This window comes from Leptinotarsa decemlineata, unplaced genomic scaffold, assembly GCF_025532065.1.
Source record: "Leptinotarsa decemlineata unplaced genomic scaffold, Ldec_3_MD MMD2_tig00000035_RagTag_RagTag, whole genome shotgun sequence".
Lineage (NCBI taxonomy): Eukaryota > Metazoa > Arthropoda > Insecta > Coleoptera > Chrysomelidae > Leptinotarsa > Leptinotarsa decemlineata.
In genome coordinates, this window is record NW_027412540.1 from 27,638,355 (window position 1) to 27,666,007 (window position 27,653).

The following is a 27,653-nucleotide window of genomic DNA, read 5'->3' on the forward strand; positions in this document are numbered from 1 at the left end:
TCAAAGTATAATTTATTGAAGCATTTTTTCAATCTGATAAGGAGCTTCTCATCACGAAAAACTATGGTAAACTTGAGAAAAAAAGGAAATATCTTTCAGATGGGTACTATATCAAAAACTAGTTTTTTCTGAATCACAAACGAACCGGTTCTATTATTGATTTTGATCAACAAAATGATTATTCTGGGTTCTCCCATAATAATCGATTTCCTTTAATAAAATTAATGATAATTTATAGTATAATAATGATTCATCATCAAAATATTCATGAAACTTACTATCTCAAAAATTATTAGTATTTCACTTCTTGCTGAAATTTTCTTTGGGTTGATTTTCGAAACATCCTGAATATATTTCTGATTTTTTCCAGATGTCATTAAACAGTCAATTATTTTGCAGGTTGTCCTTGTCACTTCAATCAGCTCTCTCCGTAGCAGACCGGATAAGCGAGTTGGAGAAACAACAGAAATACTCCTACCTGGACCCGGAAAAGAAACACAAAGTACCCGATCCAACACTGAAAGCCATCCAGAAAAAAGCCCTCCTCTCCTTCTACGAAAGACACAACTCGAACAACAAAAGCGCCTGGAGATCCGAGCCTCAACTTGCCCAAGCACCCCTGAGCGTACCTCCTCCCCCTCCAAAAGTGAAAGTACAAATGCCGTCACGACGCGCTTCGTCTGCGTCGGACTACGCTTCGGGCAACAACTCGAAGAGAAGCAGCTTCGCCTCCAGTTTGGAATCGAAACCAACGGAGGGTTTCAGCAAAACGGTTCCGCGACATCAGCATAGCAACTCCTGCGGGAGTTTGTCCACGGAGATGTTGGGGCCAATGATAGTAGGTCCGGCGATATCCGTGGACGATTGGGTGCCGGATAATCCTCCAGCTAGACCTCCCAAGAACCCACATTTGCGAACCGCGTTTCCGGATCTCTTCCAGAACCAGAGAGTACCTAGCCCGGACTTGCCGCCTCCCTCTCCACCTACCGTTGTGGAAGACGAGGTTATTGCTAACGACGACCCGCTGCCTCCGCCACCGCCAGAATGTGAAGCTGGTTTTCGGGAGGAGTTCAACGACAGGTTGAAAGGGAGTAGTACTAGCCACCAAGTACCCGCTCCGCAAGTTCAGCGGTCCAAGAAAGAGTCGAAGGTGATTCAACAAATTGTAGGTGGGTAATTGTTAGATATCTTAGGCCTCCCAAAATATTAATAGAGTTTCGATTTGATTGGCGATTGATCAAAGCAGTGCTATTATGCCCGGCTCTCGAACCAGAGGTTATGACTTCAAATGTACCTTCGATGAGAATGTATCTGTCAATTGATTCCGCTACGTTATTTTCGAATGATCTTATTAGATGACACTTTTTTTGTTACTCTTGGAAAGTGTCTTGTTAGGTTTATCAAACTCTAACATTCATACCTTTATGCGAAAGGTTTGACTGTTGCTTTTACTCAATATAGTATTAGAATTCCCAATGAACAATCACAGTTTGTAATAGAGAATATTTTTCACTTTAAAAGTCGAACATTATATAAAATATACTGCTTCAACATACTTGACTAAAAAAACATACTTGACTAAGAAAAATTAAGAGCAAAAAGTACGTTGAACAAGATTGTGCAGCTTATGTGTGTTAGAGAACGTGGAACATTTCTCTATGTTTGCGAAATTTGGGTAAACAATTTTTGCTCCTAATATTACGGGAACCCAAGAGGGGATTTCGTGATTTACTAAAGCGCGGCAGATTAATATACAGGGAGATACCTTGTACCCGGTTAAGTACCTCCACCAAATATGGGCCCCATATATAAGGACGCCTGTGAGGGATAAAGGATCAGATTAGTAAAAAAACAATTGATCATCAGAAATTCTTGAGCGCGTCAGATTAAGGTAGGGTGAGTTAATTACCTGCTAAAAAGTGTATATTCCAGTAATCTGACAATATATAATCTGACGATTTCCGCAAACCGAAATAACAAAAATTCGTCGATAAAGTTTAATGCGTGCAGCTGTGTGATACCTATATTTTCCTCTCCGAGTTTCTATTCCTCTATTCTCTATTCACTTTTTCTCTATCTATTACTTTATCACTCCGTATCCACTCTGAATTCTGTTGCCATGACGCCATCAAAGCTGATCACAGAAACTCGTTCGTGATGAAGATGAAGATGATGATTAATTAATCAATTAATTGATGGATGTAGCCGTTACTACGTGGTAGGAAATCATAATGGAGAAAAGAGAAATTAAACTTTCATTTGTAATTAACGTTACTGCCCTATAAGGGCATTTTCAAACTTATACAATATATAAGTTTGAAAATGCCCTTATAGGACGAAACTGCAGTAATGTTGCTTACAAATAAAAGTGGTAAAAAACATAAAAAGTTTCATTCCTCTTTTCTTCATTAATTAATCAATTGATTATAATCTTTTTTTAATTATTTTCTTATAAATACAAGTATTCTACCTAAAAAACTTACACTTATTTATTCACATGCTGTTTCCTGAGCTTTTCAATCAATTAAGTTCAATGAATTGAAAAAAAAAATATTGTTTTTGTCAGATTAAGCGAATCCCTCTAGATAATCGTCAGATTATGAGACAGCACGTCTAAAACATGAAGATGAACCATATATATCTCAATCTGACGCGCTTGAGTATTTCAAAATGACGAATTTTTTTGCACATTATAATAATGGCCGCGAGTTTGCGTCCGATTCAAATCGTCAGATTATTCAATGAGAGCTTTTTTTGTTGCACTCAACACCCCCTTAAAAAAATCTGACGCGCTCAATTATTTTTTTTTTCTTTTCACTTTTAACCCTTACGTACAACCACCCATATCATGCAAACGATCAGATTTACATACCAACATTATTAAAAATACGTAGGACATTGATGCTATCAATATCTGACGTGCTCGAGTATGTCCATGCAACAGTTTTTTTACATATTTAAAAATCTATAGCCGCTTCCCCCACTGATGAAAAGGTATATATTGTATAACATTTTTTTCTTGTTATCATCTAAGCTTCGCAACCTAATATGTCTCAATGACGCTCAAGTATATCCCCATTTTGCATCGTGGACTCCCCTGCTAAACGTGTCCCAATTTCTTCTTTTGAAGTTAGTAAGTAGGTTTTCTATAATTTAATCATAAAACATATTTCATTGGACTTATTTGGCAAAATTTTGAGTTAACAAAGAGTATAATTTTTTCTCTACCTCAAACTGAGCTAAGACATATTTCTGAATGCAATGATGAAACATATATAATATTTTGTATTCTAATTGATCCTAGTTTGTATTTCTAAATAGGTGCTAATAAATGAGATATTCTTGTTCTCAATACCTCAATATGTTTAGACCATAACAAATTCTGATGGAAATACAAACTTGAAAATGTTTGAATTTCAGATAATTATCTAATGTATTCACTGTTGAATGTAAAAATCATAATGAATATGAATCTATGCCAAAATGTACTTTCCAGGCATTGCAAGCTCTTGTTAGAAAAGCTTGAACTGAATACAATAGTTAATGATTGAACTACAAAAAATAAACTTTCAGTTTGTTATAAATATGTAATTGTAAAACAATATCACCGCTGAGTATCATGTTTAATAATTTCTATGAAAATGTTTATCAATTTTATTTTGATATCAGTTCTGTATATCCACATAGCTATATGTATTTTCCCATTTCCAGATTTCAATATTGCTGTTTGAATTTGTTTAGTCAATTTAAATTCAACTTTTACTTCTCAAAATGTTATTATTTAGTATATATTTGACTTTTTTATTTATTTTAGATTCATTCATGTTATTATATTCAATGTTATTATCGTCATTATCATCGTTAGTGTTATTGAATATCTGCCTTCCTCATTGAAGAATTTTTCGGTATTTGATGCAACAAGAACGAGCTGATACAAATTTGGAGTACATAGAGGGAGATATTGAACAGAGAAATTCGTTTTTCAAAGGGATTTCAGTATTGCATGGCTGAAATAATTGACAAAATTGTAAAAAAACGAAATGAAGTGATGCGTTCAAAAGAGTTTTGAAAACAAAAGCATTTCTATTGTTTCATAAATAGAAGAGCTAATTACAACTACGACATAAAAAGAATAATATATTTTCTTGTGTTTTTGAAATCAAAGTTAAACTACAAGAAAATGAACAAGCTGAAAAAAGAAGAAAACCAAGATGATAAACAAAAATGTGGCTACTCCAATTGATAATTGAAAAACTATAAAGAAGAGAAAATCTAAAAGGGTGAGCTATTGAACCAACAAAAAAACAAGACCAAGAGAAACAGTTGATTCAGGTTAATTCAGGCAATGAACAACTTTTCAGTCAATTTTGCAAATGAAATGGCAAAGTAAATTACATGAGGTTGAAGATGAAGACAAAAAAAATCTGATGTTGTAGAATGTAGATATTCAGCGGCAACGTAAGAGGTGTAGAAGAAGAACAGGTCACAGAAACGATAAAAAAATTAGGTGTATAGATAAATTACTTTGAGCACGCGTACAGTTCTAGTCGGCTCCTCTTCAGCAGGTTATACTCATCGGCAGCAAAGACGTAGCCAGATGAATTCTGAGCTATAAAATTTTCGATAGGCAGTCAACATGAGCAGTATATCATCCATAATTTAAGGCAGTAGCCAACGCCAAGGAAAGGGAAAAGGCAGCCGCAGTAATGAGCCCTATGAGGTGAGGTGCTGGGGTAAGTATCGAAAATCTAATTGGAAAATCTAAGTGGACAGTCCCCATCTCAGAGAAAAAAGAAGTCTTCAATTGTGAAATAAATAGCAAGGAATATACATTCTCAGATAGATGAGGATAAGATGCTATGGAAAGATCAGAAAAGAGGTAGTGAGAAGATGTTAATCTGAAATTAATTCAAATCTGACTCAACAACAGAGCTCGATCTGATTAGTAACAATTATGGTGCAGGTGTTGAAGGTTACTGAGGTCAATGGTATTTCCTAAGCCTATCCTTTGATTTATTACATCGTATGCAGGAGAGCCCAGACGAGACAAAGGAAGTGTACTAATTGATTATCTGTCATGGTGGCGTAGATTAATGATTGAAACTATGTGATCTTTGCGCTTAGAAGAAACGCCGCTCAACTTGGAGACCTTTTTGGTAACTGACAACAGCAACAAATACTTGATAGCAATGGTAAACTTTTGCTGCAAACGGCCTGATATTTGTTGTATTTTAAATCCATAGATTGGTAAGATAGATGTAGTTGAGAGACATGGGGTGCCTTTTTATTCACAGATTGGATTTTGGGTCAAGAAGAATTAATGCAAATATGGAAAATTGTCAGATAGATTAGATGAAATGGTAGAACTGCATAACAAAATGATTAGTCAGTACATGTCTACGTTCGATTCGGAAAAGTTTGGAGGCTGCGAAACAAACTGTTGCAGATATTTCTCCCGTCATGTAAGATCACAGTTCATGAGACAAAAACCTTCTCTTTATCAAAGCTCAAATTGAAAAGAAAACCAGCCGAAGAAAACATAACTAGTTGGCGGGAAACACGGTTTGGCAGGAAAACCACGAATACTGGGACGGAGTTCAAACGAAAAGATACTGTGTAGTTGCACCAACCCAAAAGAAAAATCCGGTGGTGTCCACGAAAGTTAATGACTTAGTCAATCGCATTCAACTACTTCCAAAAATCAAAGAAGACTTTATCGAGGACAAGTTCATATCTTTAGGAAAATAAATATTTCGAAATGAAATCTGGAAACATGCATCTCTCCCACCGTAGGTACTACTAACCTGGCAAATACCACGCTGGGTATCCAACAGAGGTTAGTCTTTCAGATGTTTCTCGTTCATCCAGCAGCAAGACCAAGAAGCAAGCCATCGTACACGGCAGAATAAAGCATGTGAATTACCCGGATCGAAGTAACTTAAATCGATGGGCAGAATTGTATGAACTGAAGGAGAGTAAGCATACCAAAACCCATGGTTTACGGATAAACAAATCAACATACAGAAATGTAAGGTATGCTCAAAGAAAATTGAAATCGAGCATATGTGCTAGATTTAACGATCGCACGTATTCTGGTGGGTACAGAACATTCTTGAGAATGTCCGAAAACGTTCACCAAGAAAATAACACCGCAATAAACAGAAGATGTGATTTTCCACTTCAAAATAACAGTTTATGATTCATTATTGGGTCTTTTAATGAAACTGTTGATTTTTGGTGTTGGTTCGCCAATTGATTAGTGATTTATAAATTATTTTATTATTTTTATAACATATTTGAAGTATGTTTTCTTTATTGTTTTTTTTTGAAAAGTAAACAAATACTTAGTTATGAGTTTTCAGTATCGCACAGCACTTTTTAAACATCAAGAAGCGATTGATCTCTGAAATTGAAGCTATTTTCAAAAATTCGAAAAGATGCTAGTCAACAATTACGGAAATGATTTATTTTTCGTGAATAGAGTATTTTACATTCATCTCCATATGGATTGTCTTAAAAATGATTGATAATATCAATATTTCGGGTTTTTTTTTCCTATAATGTCGTAACATTTGTGTAATTATATTTAGTATTCAGTTCAACAAACTCAAATCCATTACTATGTTCCCTGAAAATTCTTCTGGAAACGTAATTTTCACACCTATAAGTAATGACACTCTATGAGAACAAACATTCCAAATGTTTTTGCAGAAAATGAAGTCATCACTTCTCCCGGCTTACTTACTACTATTCGAGTCAAACAAGATTCACTGATGTCAAGGTTCAAGTTGAGTTCAACATTATGAGTCATAAAAAATCCTGTCGAAAGTTTCTGGCGCTTTCTGAAATTGGCGTATCCAGATAATATTTTGAACACGATCCAATCTAGGGGAAAATATTATTTTCCGATCATAAAAATAGCCTGTGGTTAATTTCAGGAAAGTAAATGGAATTTCGTCAGTCTCTCCTTTCTTATGAAAGATTTTTCATTGTTGGATTTTCCTGTGAAATTCCGATTCCAATCATAATTGATTTTATAGCTCCATATCTTATTTTTATATGATGTCGTTAAATTGAACCAAAGCGATGCTGAAACAGCAAGAAAAATCGACCAGACATTTGGCAATGATACTGATGATGAACACACATAATACAAAAAATGGTGATCCTCTAAAAATCCAATATCATCAAATGACACACTATTAAAAATCCCCTCAGTATAATGCCACTACGTGCTTCAATAAGCTACCAAATGTAGTTCAAAAAATCACAAGTGACAAAGTATTTCATGATTGTATTAAAAACATTCTTTTAGAAAGAATCTATTACAGTTACCAAGGTTTTTTCATTGACAATCTCACAAATAATCAAAATTACAGTGGTCGTTATTTTATTTAATACCTGGTGTGAAATGTTCACTTAAGTTGTGAGTTTATATATAAATATATGTAAAATAGATGTAAATCTGTAATGCTCTCCTTCCCTTTATATTTTTAGTAGCCTTCAGTACAACTAACTTATATACCAACGTGTATTGAAAATTATAAATAAACATTAGTATTATTATTATTTCACTGTTCGATGTTGAGATACTAGCCTGAAAAATGAGCCCTACAGTAATCTAGGACTAGGATTTGAGAACCCTGATTGAGACGAACGACAGAAACTGTCATGTTCTTCTTTGCTTTTGCGCAAATCAAAAGGATCATTGTTTGGATCAGATTGTCACTAGTCACTAATGCGGGAATTATAAAGAGGATGTTAAGATCGTAGATAGAAACAACCTGCAATATCTGGTCATCGGAACTGTCGAAGAAGAATAACATGCAGTTTTTGATAGTTCAAAATGTATTAAAAAGTTCGAAAAACTCACAATTTGAACGATCGACAGAAACTGTCATGTTCCGAGGTCTGCTCTTCCTTGCTTTTGCGCAACCAAAACGATCCTTTTTTGGATCCGATTGTCACTTGTGAGGACAAGTGGATCCTCTACGACAACAGAAGACGTTCAGGACAGGCCAAAGGCAAAAGCCCTCTTAAAAAGACCATGGTTACTGGTTACGCCTTACTATCATAAAAACAATTGTTTTCCTAAGACCTCATTCAAAGCAATACAAAATTCAACTTTTCCAAGTCTGTTAGCTTCTCTCACCATTGTTTTTTGTGTTTAGGTCTACCTGAAGGTGATCTCAGGCAATACAGCGTTAGATCTTCAATCAAAACAAAATCAGGGGAACAAATATTCCACCAAGTCAGCAGCAAACCGTATAACTCCTCAGTCCAAGCTGAAAAACCTAGTAAACCTGAACAAGTCCTAGGTTTTCCGAATCAGAGGGGATACCAGGAGAGATCCAGCACCAGATACCCCACGGCCCAGAAGCTTATTCTGAATGGGAGCGTCGCCAATGGAGTTTCGGATCAGTACCGGCCCGAACCTTTACGACCACATAACCGGGAGGAAATAAAAAAGCAGCCTGCTCCGTTTCCAACTGAGACTCATCGGGCGCATAGAGCATCTATTGCTGAAAGTCAGATCAATGAAGCACCACCACCATTGCAACCTAGACAAATGAGAGTCAATCAATCCATGAGGGCAAGGATTTCACAGGATAGAACTGGTTCATCGTCGAGGGGGTCAGCAAATAAGGAAGGAGTTAGAGAGCACAGATCGGCATCAATGTAAGTACACTAAAATAATAATAATACCAGTTTATTTCATTCAATAAGGTAGTACACATTGATACAAATGGGTTAAATGTACACTATGAAAAAATTATTGTGAAAGACATGAATGGGCGCATTACATAATACACACATCGGAAAAGTCTAGGGATATTTTTTAAAATGGCAATAATTTTTTTTTAGATCGCTTTAGGGAAAAAAAGGTTGACGGGTGATTATTAAACGAATGTAACTTACAACAAAATTTATTAAATGGTCAAAAATACTGAGTGCGCATATAAGCAAAACTAAAAAAAATATGGCTCTTCTTTGGCACCCCGAAAAAAAATCGTAATACAAAAAAAATTGGAATCAGTACAAAGTATGGCCTCCACGCTGGTTTATTACGGCCCTACATCTATCGTGCATCTACAAAATGAGATTGTCAATGTCTTGTTGAGGTACATTTGCCCATTCAGCGATTAAAAGCTCTCTCAATTGAAACGTTGTGTGAATGTTCCCCATATGCGGAGTAATTCTACGTTGAAGCATGTCCCACACATGCTCGATGGGATTCAGGTCCGGTGATTGTGCTGGTCATGGCAATACATCAACTCCTTCGTTGGTGAGCCAGTCAGTCACTAGACGCGCGACATGTGGACGAGCATTATCGTTCATTAGGTGGAAGTTTTCACCAACAGCACCAGCAAACTGACGGACGATAGGTGGAAGAATGGTGTCGAGGTACTGTCGAGCTGTGAGGGAGCGATTTGGAAAAACCAGATCGGTTCTGCTGCCGATCATGATTCCGCCCCATAGCATTACTGTACCACCTTTGTATGTGTGGACTTCCTGGACGTGTCTCAAACGTTCATTATTTCCAGGTCGTCTCCACAGTCTCACTCGACGAGAATCTGGATGAAATCCAAATCTGGATTCATCTGTAAACAAAACTGTGGCCCAATAATTTGCATCCCAGTTTTGATGTTCTTGACACCACTCAAATCTTCTACCGCGATTGCCTCTCGACAAAGGTGGACATCTAAGTGGCCTTCTGTTCATGCAGTCGATTTCTGACAGTATCACGACCAATGGTTACCTGGTGCGTCTGCTGCAACACGTTAACCAACTCAGGTGCTGTGATTGTAGGTTGTCTTCTTGCGGTTAAGACCAAAAATCGGTCTTGAACTGCAGTTGTAGCGCGTCCTCGCCCTGGATGTTGTTCGGCTGGACTGCCAGTTTCACGGAAACGCCGCCACAATCGACTGATAACACTTTGGGAGACCCCCAAACGAAGAGCTACATCATTTTGTCGCATGCCACCTTAAAGAAGCCCTACAGCTCTATTCATCTCAGCGAATGGTAAGTGATGGCGTTCCATGTTAAAGCACAATATTTCCAGTTTAATTGCTGAGCAAGAACTGCATAGAATGTACAAACTCGACACATTCAGATTATTCATTTTAGCGGAAAACCTACAGTTTGTAAAAAACTTAATGAAAGATTAGTTACCGTTTTTGCAGACTTTGTTCAACACATAGAAATCTACAGGGTGGTCGAGTGTACCAAATTAATTGAAATTAAACGACCTCATGCATTTATTTTTATGATATTTAGTATGTTATTAAAATATCCCTAGACTTTTCCGATGTGTGTATATTCTATATAGTTGTATATATGCAATAAGTAATAAATGAATTATTTATAAACAGTCACACAGATTAAAAAAACTTCAAGTTCTAGTTGAGGAATTCTTCAAAAGTGTAACAATTCTCTTGTTATATGAATTGTTTTGTCATTTTTTCAAACACATATATGTTTTTACAGTTTTTCATCGTCTCGGGTAAAATATTAATATAAGTTGCACCCATTCACTTCATAACTTTTGTGAAAGAGGGCACTACCATGGCGTACTGGTAGTAGCAACTGTTTTCCCCTAGTGTTATAGTTATGTAAACGTTCCCATATTACTAAATCTTTGTTTAAAAACGTGCACACAGGCTTCTAGGATATAGGTCCCTGCCAGCTTTAAAAGGTTTAATTAAAAAAAAAGTCTGCACGAATTTCTACAACCTAGTTTTGCCAATATTCGAATGGCATATTTCTGTAAACACTCTATTTACAGAGGAACAATTTCCCCAGTTCAAAATGCCATATTTCAGGTGGGAGTGGAAATTAGCATGATACAGGATCAGCAGCATCTCTTCACAACAATGATTTGCAATAAACCTCAAAGAGTAGCACGATTTTCTCAGTGTTATGCATAGATTGTCAATATGTGGGGTCCAGATTGAGTTTGCGTCAAAAGTTATACCCAACATTCACTGGGGGTATCATCAAAAAGTCTGCAGTTTAGATTATGCCCACACAGAGTAATTAACATAGTATTAGCAGTCTTTGATGTATTTAAATTCAGATTATTGTTTTTCGACCACTTCAGCACATGTTCCAGAGTATTTTCGGCTACAATTTTCAGTGCATTCAGATCGTTCTGGGCTACTAATACATTAGTATCATCGGCATAACACACCATATGTAAATTAAAGTTGTTAGTCATGTAGAGCTATCTTATGAGGTCATTTGCATAAACTACATAGAGAAATGGTCCCAGGACCGAGCCTTGCGGAAGTCCTTGAGGTATGTGTAAGGTATCAGAGTAGGACTGATTAAGTTTCACAACTTGCTTTCGATACCTAAGAAAAGATTCTAGAAGGTGCAGGGGTACTCCCCTGACACCATATATCAATAACTTAGAAATCAGTAGTTTATGATCGAAGCAGTCGAAAGCGCGTGAGAAGTCTAGAAATAGGCCCATCACAAATTTGTTGTTGTCCAGATGTTTCATTACATGGCTCTGGAATTCACAGAGAGCAGATTCTGTGCTTTTCTTTTTAATGAAACCATGCTGCGATGGCGAAACCAGATTGTATTTGTCGAAGAAAGCACACAGCTGGTTTTTCATATTCAGCTCAAATAGTTTTGAAATACTAGAAATAATGATTATTGATCTATAGTTACTCAGATCACTCGGGTCTCCTTTTTTGTATATTGGAAATACCCTTGCGTATTTTAGTTTTTCTGGAAAAATCCCCTTTTGTGCTGATAAGTTAATTAATACTATTTATTTCTGACCGGGATATTATAAGCTTATATCGTCATAGTTACGCTATCAATAAAGAGGGTCATAACTCCCTTGGAACATTATAGATTTTATAATTCCCTCTACCTTTCACAAGTAAAAATAAATAGAAATGAAAACTGAACCATATTTTATTTATTCACGTCATTACAAATAATAAATGTACAATTTTGAAATGTTCCCTGAAAATTACTTCCGCCACTGGAAACAATTTCTTCTTTTGTATGGCTGGAGCTTCTGTTCACTACAGTCGAGGTACCTGCCTCTTCTGATGACAAAGTAGACAATATACGCGCCGTTTTATTTCTCAATTCGATGCTATCCTCCAAATACCCCTCCGCCACCGTGGAACTTTTCCAACCTCCGTGTCTTTTTAAGTTAGTCATAGTTGCTCCTGCATTGGCTAGAGCAGTAGCAGAAGTGCGACGAAGGCAATGTCCTGTATAGGAAGATGATTTTGGCAATCCTAAATACATTGCGATTTTGCTGGGGATTTTCCCAAACATGTTTTTTCCAATTGGCTGAGATGTACATTTATTTTGTCGGAAGCTCAAAAAAAATCGTTCAATACCTTTAGGACGCAAAGACATATAAAGTCTTAATAAAGGCAAAGCGGAGAACTCTTTTTCATCCACAACTGTAAATTTCTTCGATACACCAGTTTTACTTTCCGGTACGTTCACTACCATAACGGAATCCCGGTCCTCTATATCCGATATCTTCATATTCAAAAGTTCCTGACTTCTGCATCCTCCAAAATAACCCATAATCAAAACAACCTATAACAAAAAAAAGGAAATGAATACACACAAAAAGGAAAATAAGAAAAAAATTACCTTATGCAATAAATGAATATCATTTATTGCATAAGGTAATTCCTTTAGGAATCTGATAACATCTTTAGGAGATAAAACAGCAGACTTTTTCGGCTTATAACTCTTACTCTTCCGTTTCAAAAAAGCCTGTAGTTCATTGAACTTGGTGATATCTCGTTTCTCATGTATAGTCACCATCGATTTTAGCATTGACCATTTAGTCCATAAAGAATTCGGACTATACGTTTCTGACTGAAACGAATAAACACAATTACTACCAAATCTACCGAAAAACATAGAAAATTCCTTACCAGTTCTTGAAAATATGCCAGAAATACAGTTTCAGTGACATCTTTTGGCATAACATTTTTCCGTGTCAGCCAGTCCAGATATATCTTGTATTCTTTTTGGTATACGGCTTCACTTTTCGATGGAATTAATGATTCTCTTGCTTGTTCAGCTTTTTTCAAAATATCCTCCATTATATTTGGGGTAGAAAACACGTTTTCACCGCAAACACAGCTTGATAACAAAGTTCTGTTTATAAACAAGTAACATAGCAACAACCTAGCAACAAGAAAACTCTACTATAATCAACGGTACCTGATTCAAATATACCGGGAAGGTAATGAATTGGTACATTTTTCCGTTTCAAAAATGAACAAAATTTTATTGAAATCGGTCAGAAATAAAATTATCTATGTACCACGGGAATTAATGAGCCTTAATAACCTCAGGCAATTGCTGTCCCTCGGGCCAGAGGCCCTCGGGACGCAAACTTTGCCATCGGTAATTAAGGCCCTCTTAATTCCCTTGATACATAAATAACTATAACGGTTTGTATATACTGGGACCAATTTGTATTACTTAATTTATCCATGTCAAGGGATGTTGAATTTAGCCACTAAGTTAGCCATAGCTACACTTCTCTTCTTTCTGGCTAAGAAAATCAGCATCAGTTCGAATACGTTCAAAAATGATGACTTCTAATGTTGTTACTGTGAGGTATAACTGAAACATCTAGGATAAAAACTGCTCCTACACTCAAGAAAAACAACACCGTTCCCAACGAATTTCTTCAACAAAGTTGGTGTCATGAGGCAATAAATACTATACTAATATCCAAATCATACTCCACCTACTTATATCTTGACATACATCAATGATTTTTGAGTAGAAATAAACGAAAAATTACTCGTGAAAGTTTATCCTGACTTCATCACAATAATTCATATAATAAATAATAAGAGATGTTTGTCACAGTTGGTAGTTTCCATTCGTCAAACATTATCAGTCCCAAAAATTTCAAACAATATTGATGTATGTGCAGCGCGTTATTTGAAACTAATCTCAAAAGCTCGTTTAGTTTGACCGACATACTTTCTATCACAATCCTTGCAGGTTTTTTCATATATTCTCGATTTTTCATTGTTTGAAAATAATGAAGAGCATCCATTCTTGAAATTATTGGTGATTGGTAGCAACCTTGGTGTACAATTTCAAGTCTTCAGGGAGTATTAGGAGATATATACCTGAAGTGGACGTGAAAATTCACCCTGTTGAATGAAGATTAGTGGAGTAAAAGCTACGAATCAGTATAGTCCATCTCCTTCATTTTGGTTGGTGACATTATTGCAGTAGAAGCGGAATTTGTTTTGGATTTATCGTCACCTCAAATCGGGATTCCAGCTTTCTATATAGCCAAAAAACTTCTTCGTTAATAACATTCCCAATGGAGCGTATAGAAATGGATGATTATGCATTTTTCAAACCAATATGACTTCCACATACATGACTTCAATATAGTTCATTCAGGTATAGTTTCAAGTTGAAAATATCTCAAAATGAGAACTTCTCACGATTTTAATTTTTTGTATATAATATATGTACTTAGCTTAGTTCCATTCCTCGATATGTACCTACATTGCAACTGTAACACAATTCCATAGAAACCATTCATGTGCTCTAAGTCCTACAGCGTATGCAACCCAAATCAAGCTATTGCGCAATGAGTGTTGCCTATACGTCGCCTGCATATTGTTACTTATACTAGTTCTTGAGCAATGCGGTTGAAGTATTTTATAATTACAGGCAACCTACTGGCCATCTAATCAGATAAATAGTATAATAATTCTAATTATATATTATTTAATTCGTTGTGTAATAATTTATTCAACATGTTCAGTTCATTTCCAGTTTACCTTCACTTTTTTTTATTTCAGTAATCTACATTAGGGATTCATTTATACATAATCCTACAAATGGAATTTTTCAGAGGCGATTGCCCTGGAGGAGAATCAGGTTTTTGCCAACATCGATAATAACAGAGTATTAGTAGATTTATTGTTGTACTTGCTTTTTGTTCAACTGAACATGCCTTATGTTCAGCAAGGTCGCTTTAACTTTCTTTTGGTTTTGCATTGGCGTATCTAGAGAAGAATTCAGTGTGAGAGAGTCTCTCATCCAAAAACAATGATTTTCAGAGGAACTGATATTTGGGGGTTTTTAAAGTTTCCATGAAATTCATTTTATATTCGTTTTCTATTTTTTCAATCAATCTTAAATATGAGAAATGACTGACACTTGGATATCAGCTTGACCCTTTACAGCTTTTTCCTGTTAGTACAGTCATTTTAGGGGGTTTGTCTAGGAAAGTGGACATACACAGCTGTAAATTTGTATAAACTTTGTATTTTGGCATCATAAAAGTATTCTCAAAATTCACATATGATTCGACAGACGCAACTTCAAAAATTGTGGGTAAAAAGTCAAAAAAATGACTTTTTGGGGTTCCAAATCATGTCCTAACCAAGTTTGAACATGGTAGTAAACACGATTGAAATGTTGGTGAGCTGCTTCGCTTGTTGGTGGGATGATCGATAGTATCTACAAACTTTGGAGCATTATAAATAGCTAATAAAATTTGAAATCCACTATCAAACAATTTTTGAACCGGGCAGTTTTCTTCTTCAAATGCTGCGGCAAGTTCTTCCAAATTAGATAGTTTCTTGAATGTTCTCGAAAACGTTTTTTTTTCCCTTTTTTAAAGAGCGCAGAAGTCGTATCACAGCCGCTTAAAGCGTGAAGAAACGAAATGTGTTTCTTAGAACTTGAATATTTGTCGAAATTCTTAGAGGAGTATATTTCCGTTTTCACATTTGCTTTGCCAACTTTTTTTGAAAAAAATTTCTTATTCAAGAGATAGTGAACGCCCAATTGAAATCACAAGTAAATCAATATCTTCACCGACTATAATTGCTGTTCGTTTTTTCAAACTATCATTCATTCAACTTGCACTCCACAAAAACTCTCGGTATATTTTTTCAATTATAGGCGTGTCACTTTCAATCACTAGCTTCATTATCACGGTCGTAAAAATGCGAACAGAAAATAATTAAATAGATCTCATTTCATAACACAAATGGTATAGGAGGAATAACATCAACCCTGATGCATATTTTGAAACTTTATTGTTTTGAGGAGAACCATAAAACTATGGTAACTGCCTTAGTTTAAGTAATTATTTTCCATCAATTAGTTTTCCAACATTGAATAATTTTATAGACCTGATCTTCTGGGTTCATCTGAGACATAAGAAAAGTAATTGGAATATCCGAGATTATGTAACATCCATAGCGGAATGTGGTTTCAAATTGTCTTGCATGACAATGAAGTTTGCCGCCTATGAAGTATGAATATGGGACAAACGGTCAGCTAACGAATCATCAGTGCATCTTGTTGGCAATGTTCCATCTTCAGCAAAAACTAGCTTAGTGTGATATTTCGGACCTCACCATTAGTGATCCTCCTTCATAAATCTTTCTCCAGTTAGTTCACCTCCAAACTTTCTACCAGTCGGAGAATACAAGCAATATCATTACACTGGGCAAATAAAATGTTGACGAGTAAATGAATATTACTGGAGTTTTTTCCCAACACCAAAACGTTATTTTCAACACCTCGACACGTGTTTCGATCACCAAGTGATTATCTTCAAAGAGGAAGATTAAAACTAAAAGCTATGGCGAAGCTAACCCTATTTATGCTATATAGATATCCCATACAGATAAACCATCCAGGTGCACCACCCATACAGGTATACCAACCTAAATTAATTCAACAATTTTTCCTTATCTATTATTTTACAATATATATTTAACTGTTAAAACTGTATATAAAACAATTTTCAGCTATATAAAATTAATTTCACAATATTGCCTATCTAAATTTATTTTTGCAATGCGTCCTTTGTAGTAATCAGTAAACCCAACAACATTATTTTAACAAGCTGTATAGTATGCTCTTTGGTATAGATCCGTCATCGTTATTCATAATGTTATTGTGTTTACTTATTTCTACACTCTCATAGGCATCTAGTTGCCTGTTGTTGTTAACTTGTCTAACTAATCTTAATGAATTGAAGTCTATGGAATGGTTTTGTTGCAAAATATGATGGGCGACTGCTGATTTTTCAGGTTCTCCATATTTTACGTGTGCTATATGTTCCTTATATCTTACTTTAATAGATCTTTTTGTCTGTCCATAATATTTTGCATCGCAGTCTTTACATTCAATTTCGTAAATTCCAGACTTTCCAGAATTCTCGACCTTGTCTTTTGGACTTTCCAAAATGCTCCGTAGTGTATGACTTGTTTTAAAAACCACCTTCTTACCTAGTTCCTTGAAAATATTTCCAAAGTTCCTCGTATATTGGTGGTATGGAACTGAGATGTCATTATCTTGGTTTTTGTCCTTTCTGAAAGTCGAGATTTCGTTCATTCTCAACCTAAACTTCTTCTTTCTTATTATGTCACCTACAATACCCCTCGAGAAACCGTTAGTGGCTGCTATTTCCTGTATTGTACGTCTTTCTTTTGTGAACCTTTCATGTGTTAGAGGGAAAGTCAAAAGACGAAGCACTAAAAAATTCAACCCAGCACGTTTGTGCTGTCCACAGTGATGTGGAATATACCTGTACGTGCTTGTTTCTTTTCTAAATATATCGTATTCTAACCCTCCATATTTGCTCCTCATTACCAAAACGTCAACAAATGGTAGTTGTCCCTTATTTTCTAACTTATACGTGAATTTTATTAATAAACATCTATTATTTAAAACGGAAACAAAGTCCTCAATATTCGATTTTTTAGTATCGCAACCTTCTACCTGGAACCGATTTTGATTCATACACAAATTAGTAAGAGAAACGAATTCGTCGATTTCGTTATTATTGAAATTATTTTTCTCTAGTAATTCCCTGAGGTACTGCAATATCTGTGGAATTGGGACGCTAGGAAATAAGGAACTAACATCAAAAGAAACCAAAATCTCATCTTCTTGCAGAACCACGTTTTTTGTATGTTGTATAAACTCTAAAGAGCTTCACGTTAGTTTTTAGTTTTAATCTTCCTCTTTGAAGATGATCACTTGGTGATCGAAACACGTGTCAAGGTGTTAAAAATAACGTTTGGGTGTTGGAAAAAAACTCCAGTAATATTCATTACTACACCAAAGGTTCCAAACAGTGCATCATAAGTTGACGAGTAAATGTTGAACTTACTACCCAGTGACCTCTGAGTAACTTTGGACCACTAATTGGTCGTCCATGTATTTATTTCTGTGTCGCAAACTTTGCGAAGTTGATTTTGAGTTTGCACTGATACTGAGTGTCTATTTATCAAGACAGTTAGAATCATGTATCGTCATCAGCATTGAAAGTCCTAAACTTTGGACCAGTTCCAGACCTGCGTTTATTTCTGACTGTTTTTGTCATTTGTTATTTGATACTCCGTATATTGGAACGGCTGAGACTTGATCTTTCAGCATCATATTCTGAATTTCGTCCCTCTTTTAAAAGAGTTTAGGGCTTTAGCATTGTTGTTTACTCAAAACCATAGTTAGAACGAATAGAATTTTCTCAAACTGACGTTATGACAATAATACAACTGTCAAATAATGAATCAAGTAGGGCAATCGTTATCATGTCAATCTTGATTTTTTATTCAAGAACCGGTTTTTTCAAACATTTAAAGGAGATGCGTTCTGATGATAATAATATTCCTAATGTCGTTGTATAAAAATCCTCTTCCACTCGTTCATTAAAACTTTGTTGCAATGCCATTGTTTTCATTTTACGTCAGATAATGTGCATAAATTCCTCAGCACAGAAAACAACTTTTCACAATATATCTTCGTCGGTGTACTTGCCCGCTTAATTTTATGCAAACAGTAATTCTTCTACGCTGCAAACTCCCACTGAATTATAACAATAGAGATTATTCTCGATTATTTATTGCAGCAAATTGATGCCAGTCGTCGATAGTACAGACGAACTATTCGGGTTGGTCGTTCCTTGATCAAATCCAGGATATGGAACATCACGGAGGTATATTATTTATGGAAAATATCGAGTATTAAATTCGTTATATGGCTTGATTTTCCTTGAATAAATATAAGGATGTATCATGTTTATTAATAATGAGTAACCATGCCATTCACAATTCGTTATGGATAATTTGTGTGTTTGATATGTCAATAAGGAAGTTACTACAGGTCATAAAATATATTTGTTGCAATATTATCCATCCTGGTTATTGACTACTTAACAATTATAGATGCCTGTTAACATTTTCTGTTATTTCATACAGTGCATTTATTTAATGCCCCCTTCCCTTGTATTTTTCAGGGGAGGGGAAAAAATTAAATGGAAAGGAGGGTCTTGTGACACATATTTTTGAGGCTCCTGACAAATGCTTCACAACCCTAAAATATAATGCCAATATCTTCATTTACTACAAAATGGCGAATATACAATACAGTTCAGAAGATGCTCGAATTGATTGCAATGAACTTCGTGACATATGAACAGCCTATCCGATATTTCACGCTCAACATTTTCGAACACAGTAACGTCAATATCTCTACAAATATTTATTATTCTCTGCCGAATACCCAATATTGAAAGAGGTTCAGTTGCGTACACCTTTTGCTTCAAATAGCCGCATAAAAAAGTCCAGAAGTGTCAAATATGGAGAGCAGGCTGGCCATTCTGTAGGACCTCGACGGGCAATCCAACGACCGGGAAAAGTAGTATCCAAATAGTTCCTTACTTGTCTAGAGTAATGTGGTGTGCTCCATCTTGTTGGAATACAATATCCATATCGAATTCATTACGATTTGCTTCGACGGTTTCAGTGATGAGGGGGTCAACAGTAGTTTCCAGCCTATTCAAATAGAGTTCCCCTGTTAGATTTTGATCAATAAATAGAGGTCCTACAATATGGTTTTCCAATATTCCTGCCAAACGTTAATTTTTTCTGGATATTGGGTATGTGTTTCCCGGAAAACATGAGGGTTGGTGTTACTCCATTAACGGCAATTTAGTCTGTGAACATTGCCGTTTGAAAAAATGTACGTTCGTCGCTGAAATAAATATTGTGAAGATAGGTAGGATGCCTTGCAATGGTTTCCGTCATAATTTAGCAGAATTCTGCTCTTCGATCAGGGTCATCTTCAGTTAATTGATGTACCATTTTAATTTTGTATGAATGATTCCTATTCCTCTTCAAAAGTCTCCACACAGTAGAAGGGGACTCCTCACAAACATTCGCGACGAAATAAGTAGACTGTTCAGGATTTACTACCACCTCACCAATAATTTGCATTAGCTGTTCTTCCGGAATGGACGAATGACCTGGGGGCTTTTTGTTATGTACACTACCGGTAGTTGTGAATTTGGATACAAGTTCCCCAAATATTTTCTACAGATAGGACGATTCGGAAAACGTTCATTGAAAATCATTTCGGTCCCTTGAAAGTTACGCGTCACACCGTAAATAAAAATCGCTTAAATTTTTTTGTTCCAATGGACGAGAAATGACTAATTCAGGGATTGTTGACGTGGTACCTTTCTACTAGTAAAACCGAAAACTAAATGAGAATATTCGAACTGAACAATGATGTTCATTGTCGTACTGACATTTTTTGTCATTTTCATAAACAAAAATAACTTAAGAAACCTTATAGAGTTGTTGGAATTGCCATATGGCAGATAAAAAGAAATACTTCAAAAAATATCGATATTAATGTGTTCGTCTTCAGGAAATTATTAAATGTTCCGCCATTTTGTAGCAGGTGAGGATATTGACTTCATATTCTAGGGTTGTGAAATATTCGTCAGAAGCTTCAAAATGATGTGTCACAAGATCTCCCTTTCTATTCAATATTTTTCTCCCAGATGGCGTCCAGTCGCCATTTCGAAAGTGTCATCTGTCATTTCACTTCAAAATAAAGTATTCATGCATTAGTTCCATTATCCCAAATTTAAATTTTTTGAGTTGAACCGTTCAAAAAATAAAAGGGGGGACATTTAAGAAATGCCCTGTATAAAAACTTTGTAGGATCACAAATATGTCTAATATTTCTATATCTGTTTTTGTTTTCGTGCAATTCAGTGTTTATATGAAAGTAGTTTTTCTTTTTCTTCTAGTTTGTGCGAGTTATTTCTTTCAAAATTGATTGATTCCTTCCTTTCTTTGGATGATTCCCACATTTTTTTGTATCAAGATGGAGTAGTAGAAAGCCAAAAACTTTCTTTTCCAAAAATACTGAATTCATTACTTATTTAATGGTTTTTAATCATCATACCATATTTTGCAGTATTTTCTAATAGTTTTTAAGCAAAATTATTCATTCATATACTATTCAATGACTATTTTGAACATTTCCTGAAAATGTCCTTGTATTCCGAAACTTTTCGTCATACTTTATATAACTGATAATTCATCGAAGCGTGTTATAAAAATAAATCGCTAAAACTGCCGGATCTAAAAAAATTCCTAAACGAGGAAAGACATTTCAATTGCAAATTCGCAGCAGACGTCCATCATGCATCGCTTTGTGTCTTATGTAAATGAAATCTTATCAGCCACCCAATTGTACTCAATTTTGCAGGAATGCGAGTTATCTGCAAAACCGTTGTGGAGAAACACAATACCACTGTGTATACGTATATGGAATACTTTCTAATTCAATTCGTTGCGAATCTGTAGGATGTTCCTTTCAGTGAACCAGAAATACAAAAAAACCGTGGACTATCAATTACATTGTTGATATCTTTATTTGCATACTTCCTCAATTTCGGTTTGTTTCCGATACAGGTTTGTCTTCTAGAGAAAGTTTCGTAAAAAGTATTCTAATAAGGAAGTTCTTAGAAACGGATCCTTGTTATAAATTTCTCAAATTCAAGATATTTTTCGCGAAAGAGTTAATGATTTCTCATATATTTTCTAATTCAACGTATTACACAACATTATTGTAAGAATTTGGTCGGTGGTTCAAGCCCCAGTCTGAACGATCGATTTTCACTTGCTATCGTCCAACCCGTGCTAGGAATCACACTTTAAAAGGTAAGACCTCGTTAATCCTTAGCTCGCACACGTTTCGACTTCTGAGGGTTGTCGCTCGTAGGGGTGCGACAGCTGGTTAACGGAAACACAGATTTTAAACAGATTTTGAACAGATTTTCGAACATAATAGCTTCTTCAGCGTTTAAAAAAACTATTATACTGAAACAGGTGGTTTTGTAAATTGTTTTGTGAAAATCTGGTGAATACTGATGTTTATAATCAATTTTGTCAAATATCTCAGAGATGGCAGATTTGAAATATCGAATGACGATCACGCAATAAAGTGGAGTTAACCAAAAATCATAATTGAAAACCACGATGAATGGCCCAAGCAAAAAAAAGATTCGCGTATACCTATTGTTTCATTGAGAAAAAGTTTATTTCGATCAACCCTGTGGAAACGGATCATCATTACCTAAAGTGTATTTAAATTCACGAATCCGGGTATTTATCAAATCTGATCGATGCAATTTCAAAGTAAAAGTCATCTTTGTGAACGAAAATTACGTCTTTCCAAAATATCAATGATTTTCATATAGATTTTTTGATTGTCAGAATTTACAAATAAATACAGGTTACTAATTATTATTTGAACTCAGTTCAATAATTTCTAAATTTTGAACAGATTTCCTTTTGAACTGGGTTCATTAATTGTTTATATTCAAAAAATATGAAAAATAAGGAAACTTAGAAAACTTTGTCGACACACAAAAGTTTTAGTTTTTGGTGAATTATCGAAACATCAGTCTAACGTTTTAATATAGTACTGCTGGCCCTCATAAATCGGAACTTGTGTGTGCCAAAAATTAACGAGGCCTTACCTTTCAACGTTCGATTCATAGCAAAAAACCATTTATTTGAACCTTTCATATAAATTGCTCTAACGCTGATTTTTTACCAAGAAAAACCCAGAGGTTCAATAAAATCGCGTCCTTTGACATCAACATAGTATTTGTTGGGATTTGCTCATGTTATTTCATGAAAAAACAAATCAATAAAAATTTCTAAACTGCGAAATATCAATATTTTCATTGTTTGATATAAAAAGCGAAATTAGTTTGGGCTTAAAATGACACCAATATGTCTTGGCACAATCATGTCGCTGAAATTGCAAATCAGACTTTTTTTGGAGTATTGTTCTCAAGCATAGAGCTCGGCCTCTAAGCATACCCTGAAACGTCTGGATTCCATCCAGAAAAGAACCCTTCGCCTGATTGGACACGTGAATATCACTTGAAACGTTGATCTGCTTAAAAAAATCTGTTTAAAATCTGTTTTTCCGTTAACCAGCTGTCGCACCCCTACGAACGACAAATCAAATCAAATCAAAATATACTTTATTGTCAGAAGATTTTGTATCCCATCAACAAAGCTTAGTAGGTATAAATATAAGCATAACTAATGGTGTATAAATAAAAACTGGCAATTAAATAAGGTTTGAATAAAACATGAACAAATACAATAAAAATAAATATCAAATGGAAAACACTTTTAAAATGATTCATTAAAATACTCTTGCAAGCTATAATAGGGTCTATCAGCTTTCTTGAATTGTACGTTGGTCAGATTTGCAGACCTTATATCTACTGGTAAGTGATTGAATAATTTTTCACCATTACAAAAAATGGAATCCTTGATTAGTATTGACTTAGGTATAGGAAGTCTTATATTAAATATGCTATTACGAGTAGCATAAGGAGAAGAAACAAAGTCAAACTCCGTTTTATGTTTGTGCACCAAACATACAGTTTCAAGAATGAACAGTGCAACGACGGTTAAAGCCTTATTGGCCGCAAAATAATTTCTGCATGATTCCCTAGGTTTGACTTTACAGAGACATCTTACTGCCCTTCTCTGTAATATCAACACAGATGAGAGAAGGGATGCTCTGCATGTCCCCCAAAATGGTATTCCATATCTTATTAGGGATTCAATTAAAGCGTACTAAACCGTTTTTGCTGTGTGAAAACCCAGCTCGTTAGAAACCACCCTCACTGCATAACATCCGGAGGAGATTTTACTCTTGAGTTGTATGACGTGTTCATCAAATTTGAGCCTATCATCAATATAGACACCAAGAAATTTTGTGTTCAGTTTGTTTTCCAAGATATCATTGCCTATTGACAGTTCATTTAGCAGACATTTAAATGTTATTATATTTGTTTAGGAGATATTCAAGGATAATAAATTAGCATCATACCAATTTTTCACCTTTTCTAAATCAGATGACATCTTTTTATGTAGCTCTTCTGGTTTTTTTTCTTCCGCAATATTGTTGTATCATCCGCGAATAGAGTAAAGCTGCCAGATATATCTGTCATAGTCAAATGATTAATATACAACAAACACAGAACTGGACCCAACACAGAACCCTGTGGCACACCAGATGCGATTGCCCTGCGGCACCAGCATTTATTTCTGAATAAAGTTTATAAACGAAAGAGAATATTGCATCTCTTGTATCTTTCTCCGTCTAGAAACCAAATTGGTTATTACTCATGAGATCATGCAAATTTAAGAAATCATTCAATCGTTTATTCACTAATTTTTCAATAATTTTCGCTGAGGTTGGAATTAGAGAAATGGGTCGCAGATTGGAGGGATTATGCAAATCACCACCTTTATGTAGGGGAATAACAATTGTTTTGAAAGAAGGAGGGAATGAGCCAGTTTCGAAAGAGGCATTAATGAGATCAACTAAAGTTTCCAATGCATTGCCTAGTAAATTCAAAAGTATTTTTACAAAATGAGGCTATCATCGATATTAATATTTTCTAGATTGAATAAAGGATCATAGGGCACGCGAATAGTGCTGCAGTGGAATTCATTTATTTTGTTAGGATTTCATGGGACATCAACCTTTGTTAACTTTGATTTACTACGGACCATGTCTCTTTAATTTTGTTAGTTGATTCTCTAATTCTGTTTTTGTAATACATTTTCTTTGCTAACCTGATGGTTGGTTTATAAATTTTACGATACCTCGTGAGGTACATATAGATAAATTGGTCATTCGTAAATTTCCTAATGTGATGCAGTGAGCGTAAGTTTTTTGAGGAATTTTTCAGTCCTTTCGTCACCCACGGCTTTTTACGCTTCCATTTGATTTTCTGTATAGGAAAAGACTTATCATGCACGTCCAATAACATGCTGTGGAATGATAAGTGAGAGTGCTCTCCCAGTCAATTCCGATACAATTCTGATAGAACCTATCATAGTTTGAGCTACTATACAGTCTACCATGTTTACATATGGTATGTTTCTTTGGCGACTCTAGAAGAACAGAACATATTACGGCTTCATGATCAGATAACCCGGATGATATACTTGTGCACAACTCTATCTGCTCTTCTAGATTGCTACATGCATAGTCAATATAACCCTCAGAAGTCGAATCTTGTGCGAGCTAAGGATTAACGGGGTCTTACCTTTCAACGTGTGATTCCTAACACAAGTTGGACGATAGCAAGTGAAAATCGATCGTTCGAATAAACTTTCTGAGAACGTTTTTCCAAATGAATTTAATTTCCAGCGATTCAGGAATTTTCCTGTAGTGCTTGTAGGCAAACGAGCTTCATTACGCCGGATATTTTTAATTTATATTCAAAATCCAATGTCTCCTTATACACTTTTCACATAATTATTCAACCCTAAAGAATATTTCCGTTATATCTAAAACCGAAATTGAGTTTATTGTACACGGTATAACCAGGTGGTTATGCATATTTAGAGGTATCATCCATCTTCTATTGCATATCCGGTTAGAAATACATTCAGAGTTTTCAATTTATTTCCATTAGCGTACCGACAATACTCGCATGTTGAAAATTTTCCCATGTTTTATTTACATAAAGGCATTTACAAAAAATTCTAAAATTTCATCACTGCAAAATGAAAACTATTCAACTTGCATTTCAAATTGCCATATTTTTTAAATGTGAGTTTCTCAAGAATTGCAATCAAAATATTCATTTTATTCCTCCTTCCAATTTACTTTTTGTAGCCCGACGCATTTAGATATTTTATTGACTTTTTTCAATACTGAAAGTTGGTGGATTAATTATTTGCATATTGAATTATTGTTCTTTGGATATAGGTGAAACCGAATGAAAAAGGTGGAAACTACAGTTAATAATTTTGAGATAAGTAGTCAACTGTCATGAAATCAATTTTCAAAGGAATGTGGTTTTTAAGCAAACAAGAAGGTGTTAATGTAATAAATATAAATTTTGTACTGTCTACATGGAATAAACAACAAAATTTAATTTAATTACATAATCCATTTTGATACTTTGATCAAATTGGTTTGAAAACAAATAAATAATACTTGAAGTGTCCGCAGAACAATTCAACTGCTTATTAAATATTGAGGAGAGGTTCTTTCAGAAAAATTTATAGGTAATTCAAAAAATTTGGATGCAGCAACAAAGAAATCAAAGATTTTGATTCATTACTGAACCTTGACTGTTCATCAAAAAAGTATGGTAAATTTTATTATATTATAAATGAGTTGTGAAATGGTTACACATTGAATTTGAATTACTTCAGAAAGTTCAACTTTTATTTTTCAAGGATATCTATCTACTTTTTTCCAAAAAAGTTATGTCTAGTGATTTTGTATTTGTTTATTTTTGGAGTTTAGCTCTTTTCGTGCATTTGATTTCATTTTCTACATATGGATATTAATTGTCAGATGAATCATCAATTTGAAATAATACTTTGATATTAACTTTTGAAGCTATATCTTTCCAATATGTTGAAGAAAAACTTTTGAATATGATTATCTCCAAAGTCAACGTTGGTCAAAGTTCCCTGCTGCCCTCAAATATAAATTCCAGATATTGCTTCGCCTATAGTTGCCTTCGAATGCGATATAACGATTATAGAGGTCATACAATTTTTATATACCGTGTTTTCAATACGATTTGTCTTTAGCCTCAAAACTGGCCTCAGTTTTGACGATTTCCTCTTCATCTACGCAATTTTTTTTCCCAACGAGCATTATTTTGAGGTCTGAGAACAGGAAAAACTCGATGGGGGTCAGATCTGGAGCATACGGTGGATGCTGACGCAATTAGAAGCCCACTTCATGCAGTTCTTGCTCCAATGAAGCTGTGTAATAGTCGCTGTTGGTAGTTTTTACGTTTTCAAGATAATCGATGGATATTATACCATATGCATCGAAAAATACTGATACCATGTCCTTTTCAGCCGACTTTACGTCTTTGCACGCTTTGGAATCGGTTCACCGCGTGTAGATGACGATCGTTTTCATTCTGTTGTGAAATGATGGAGCCATGTTTCATCATTGTCAAATGTCGACACATAAATTCAGGTTTTTTATGGTGGAACAGCTTCAAACACTGCTTATCATCCATTCGTTGTAGTTTTCGGTCTATCCGATTAGTTTGTATGGTGTCAAATTCACCTTGCGGTCATCCAAAATCATTTTGTGGACCTTTTTTAATGTTTTCGTCGATAACAGCTTCTTTGGGGGGGCGTACACTGCGTGCATCGTCCTCAGTGATCATTGTTCATGGTTGATTTTTCTGGTGCAAAGTCTGAATGATGTTTATCAAGCCAAGCTCCAGCTTCAACAGTATTTTTTTCGCGAAAAAGCAATACACGTGT

At 35.1% G+C, this 27,653-nt stretch overlaps 1 protein-coding gene and 1 long non-coding RNA gene across 3 annotated transcripts in view; one reads left to right on the forward strand and one right to left on the reverse strand.

Moving 5' to 3' along the window:
- The window catches only part of Shrm (Shroom), a 401,550-nt gene that overhangs the window by 274,917 nt on the left and 98,980 nt on the right, over positions 1 to 27,653 (forward strand). For both annotated transcript variants that reach the window (XM_074172193.1, XM_074172192.1), the window contains exons 6-7: positions 400 to 1,169; positions 8,172 to 8,679. In XM_074172193.1, the coding sequence (XP_074028294.1) occupies positions 400 to 1,169; positions 8,172 to 8,679 (1,278 nt within the window). The remainder of the gene's footprint in view (positions 1 to 399; positions 1,170 to 8,171; positions 8,680 to 27,653) is intronic.
- On the reverse strand, positions 11,914 to 13,482 carry LOC141481082 (uncharacterized). The gene is made up of 2 exons (XR_012464750.1): positions 12,927 to 13,482; positions 11,914 to 12,867 (listed from the first exon to the last, which is right to left on the reverse strand). It is a non-coding gene; the product is annotated as an uncharacterized lncRNA (long non-coding RNA).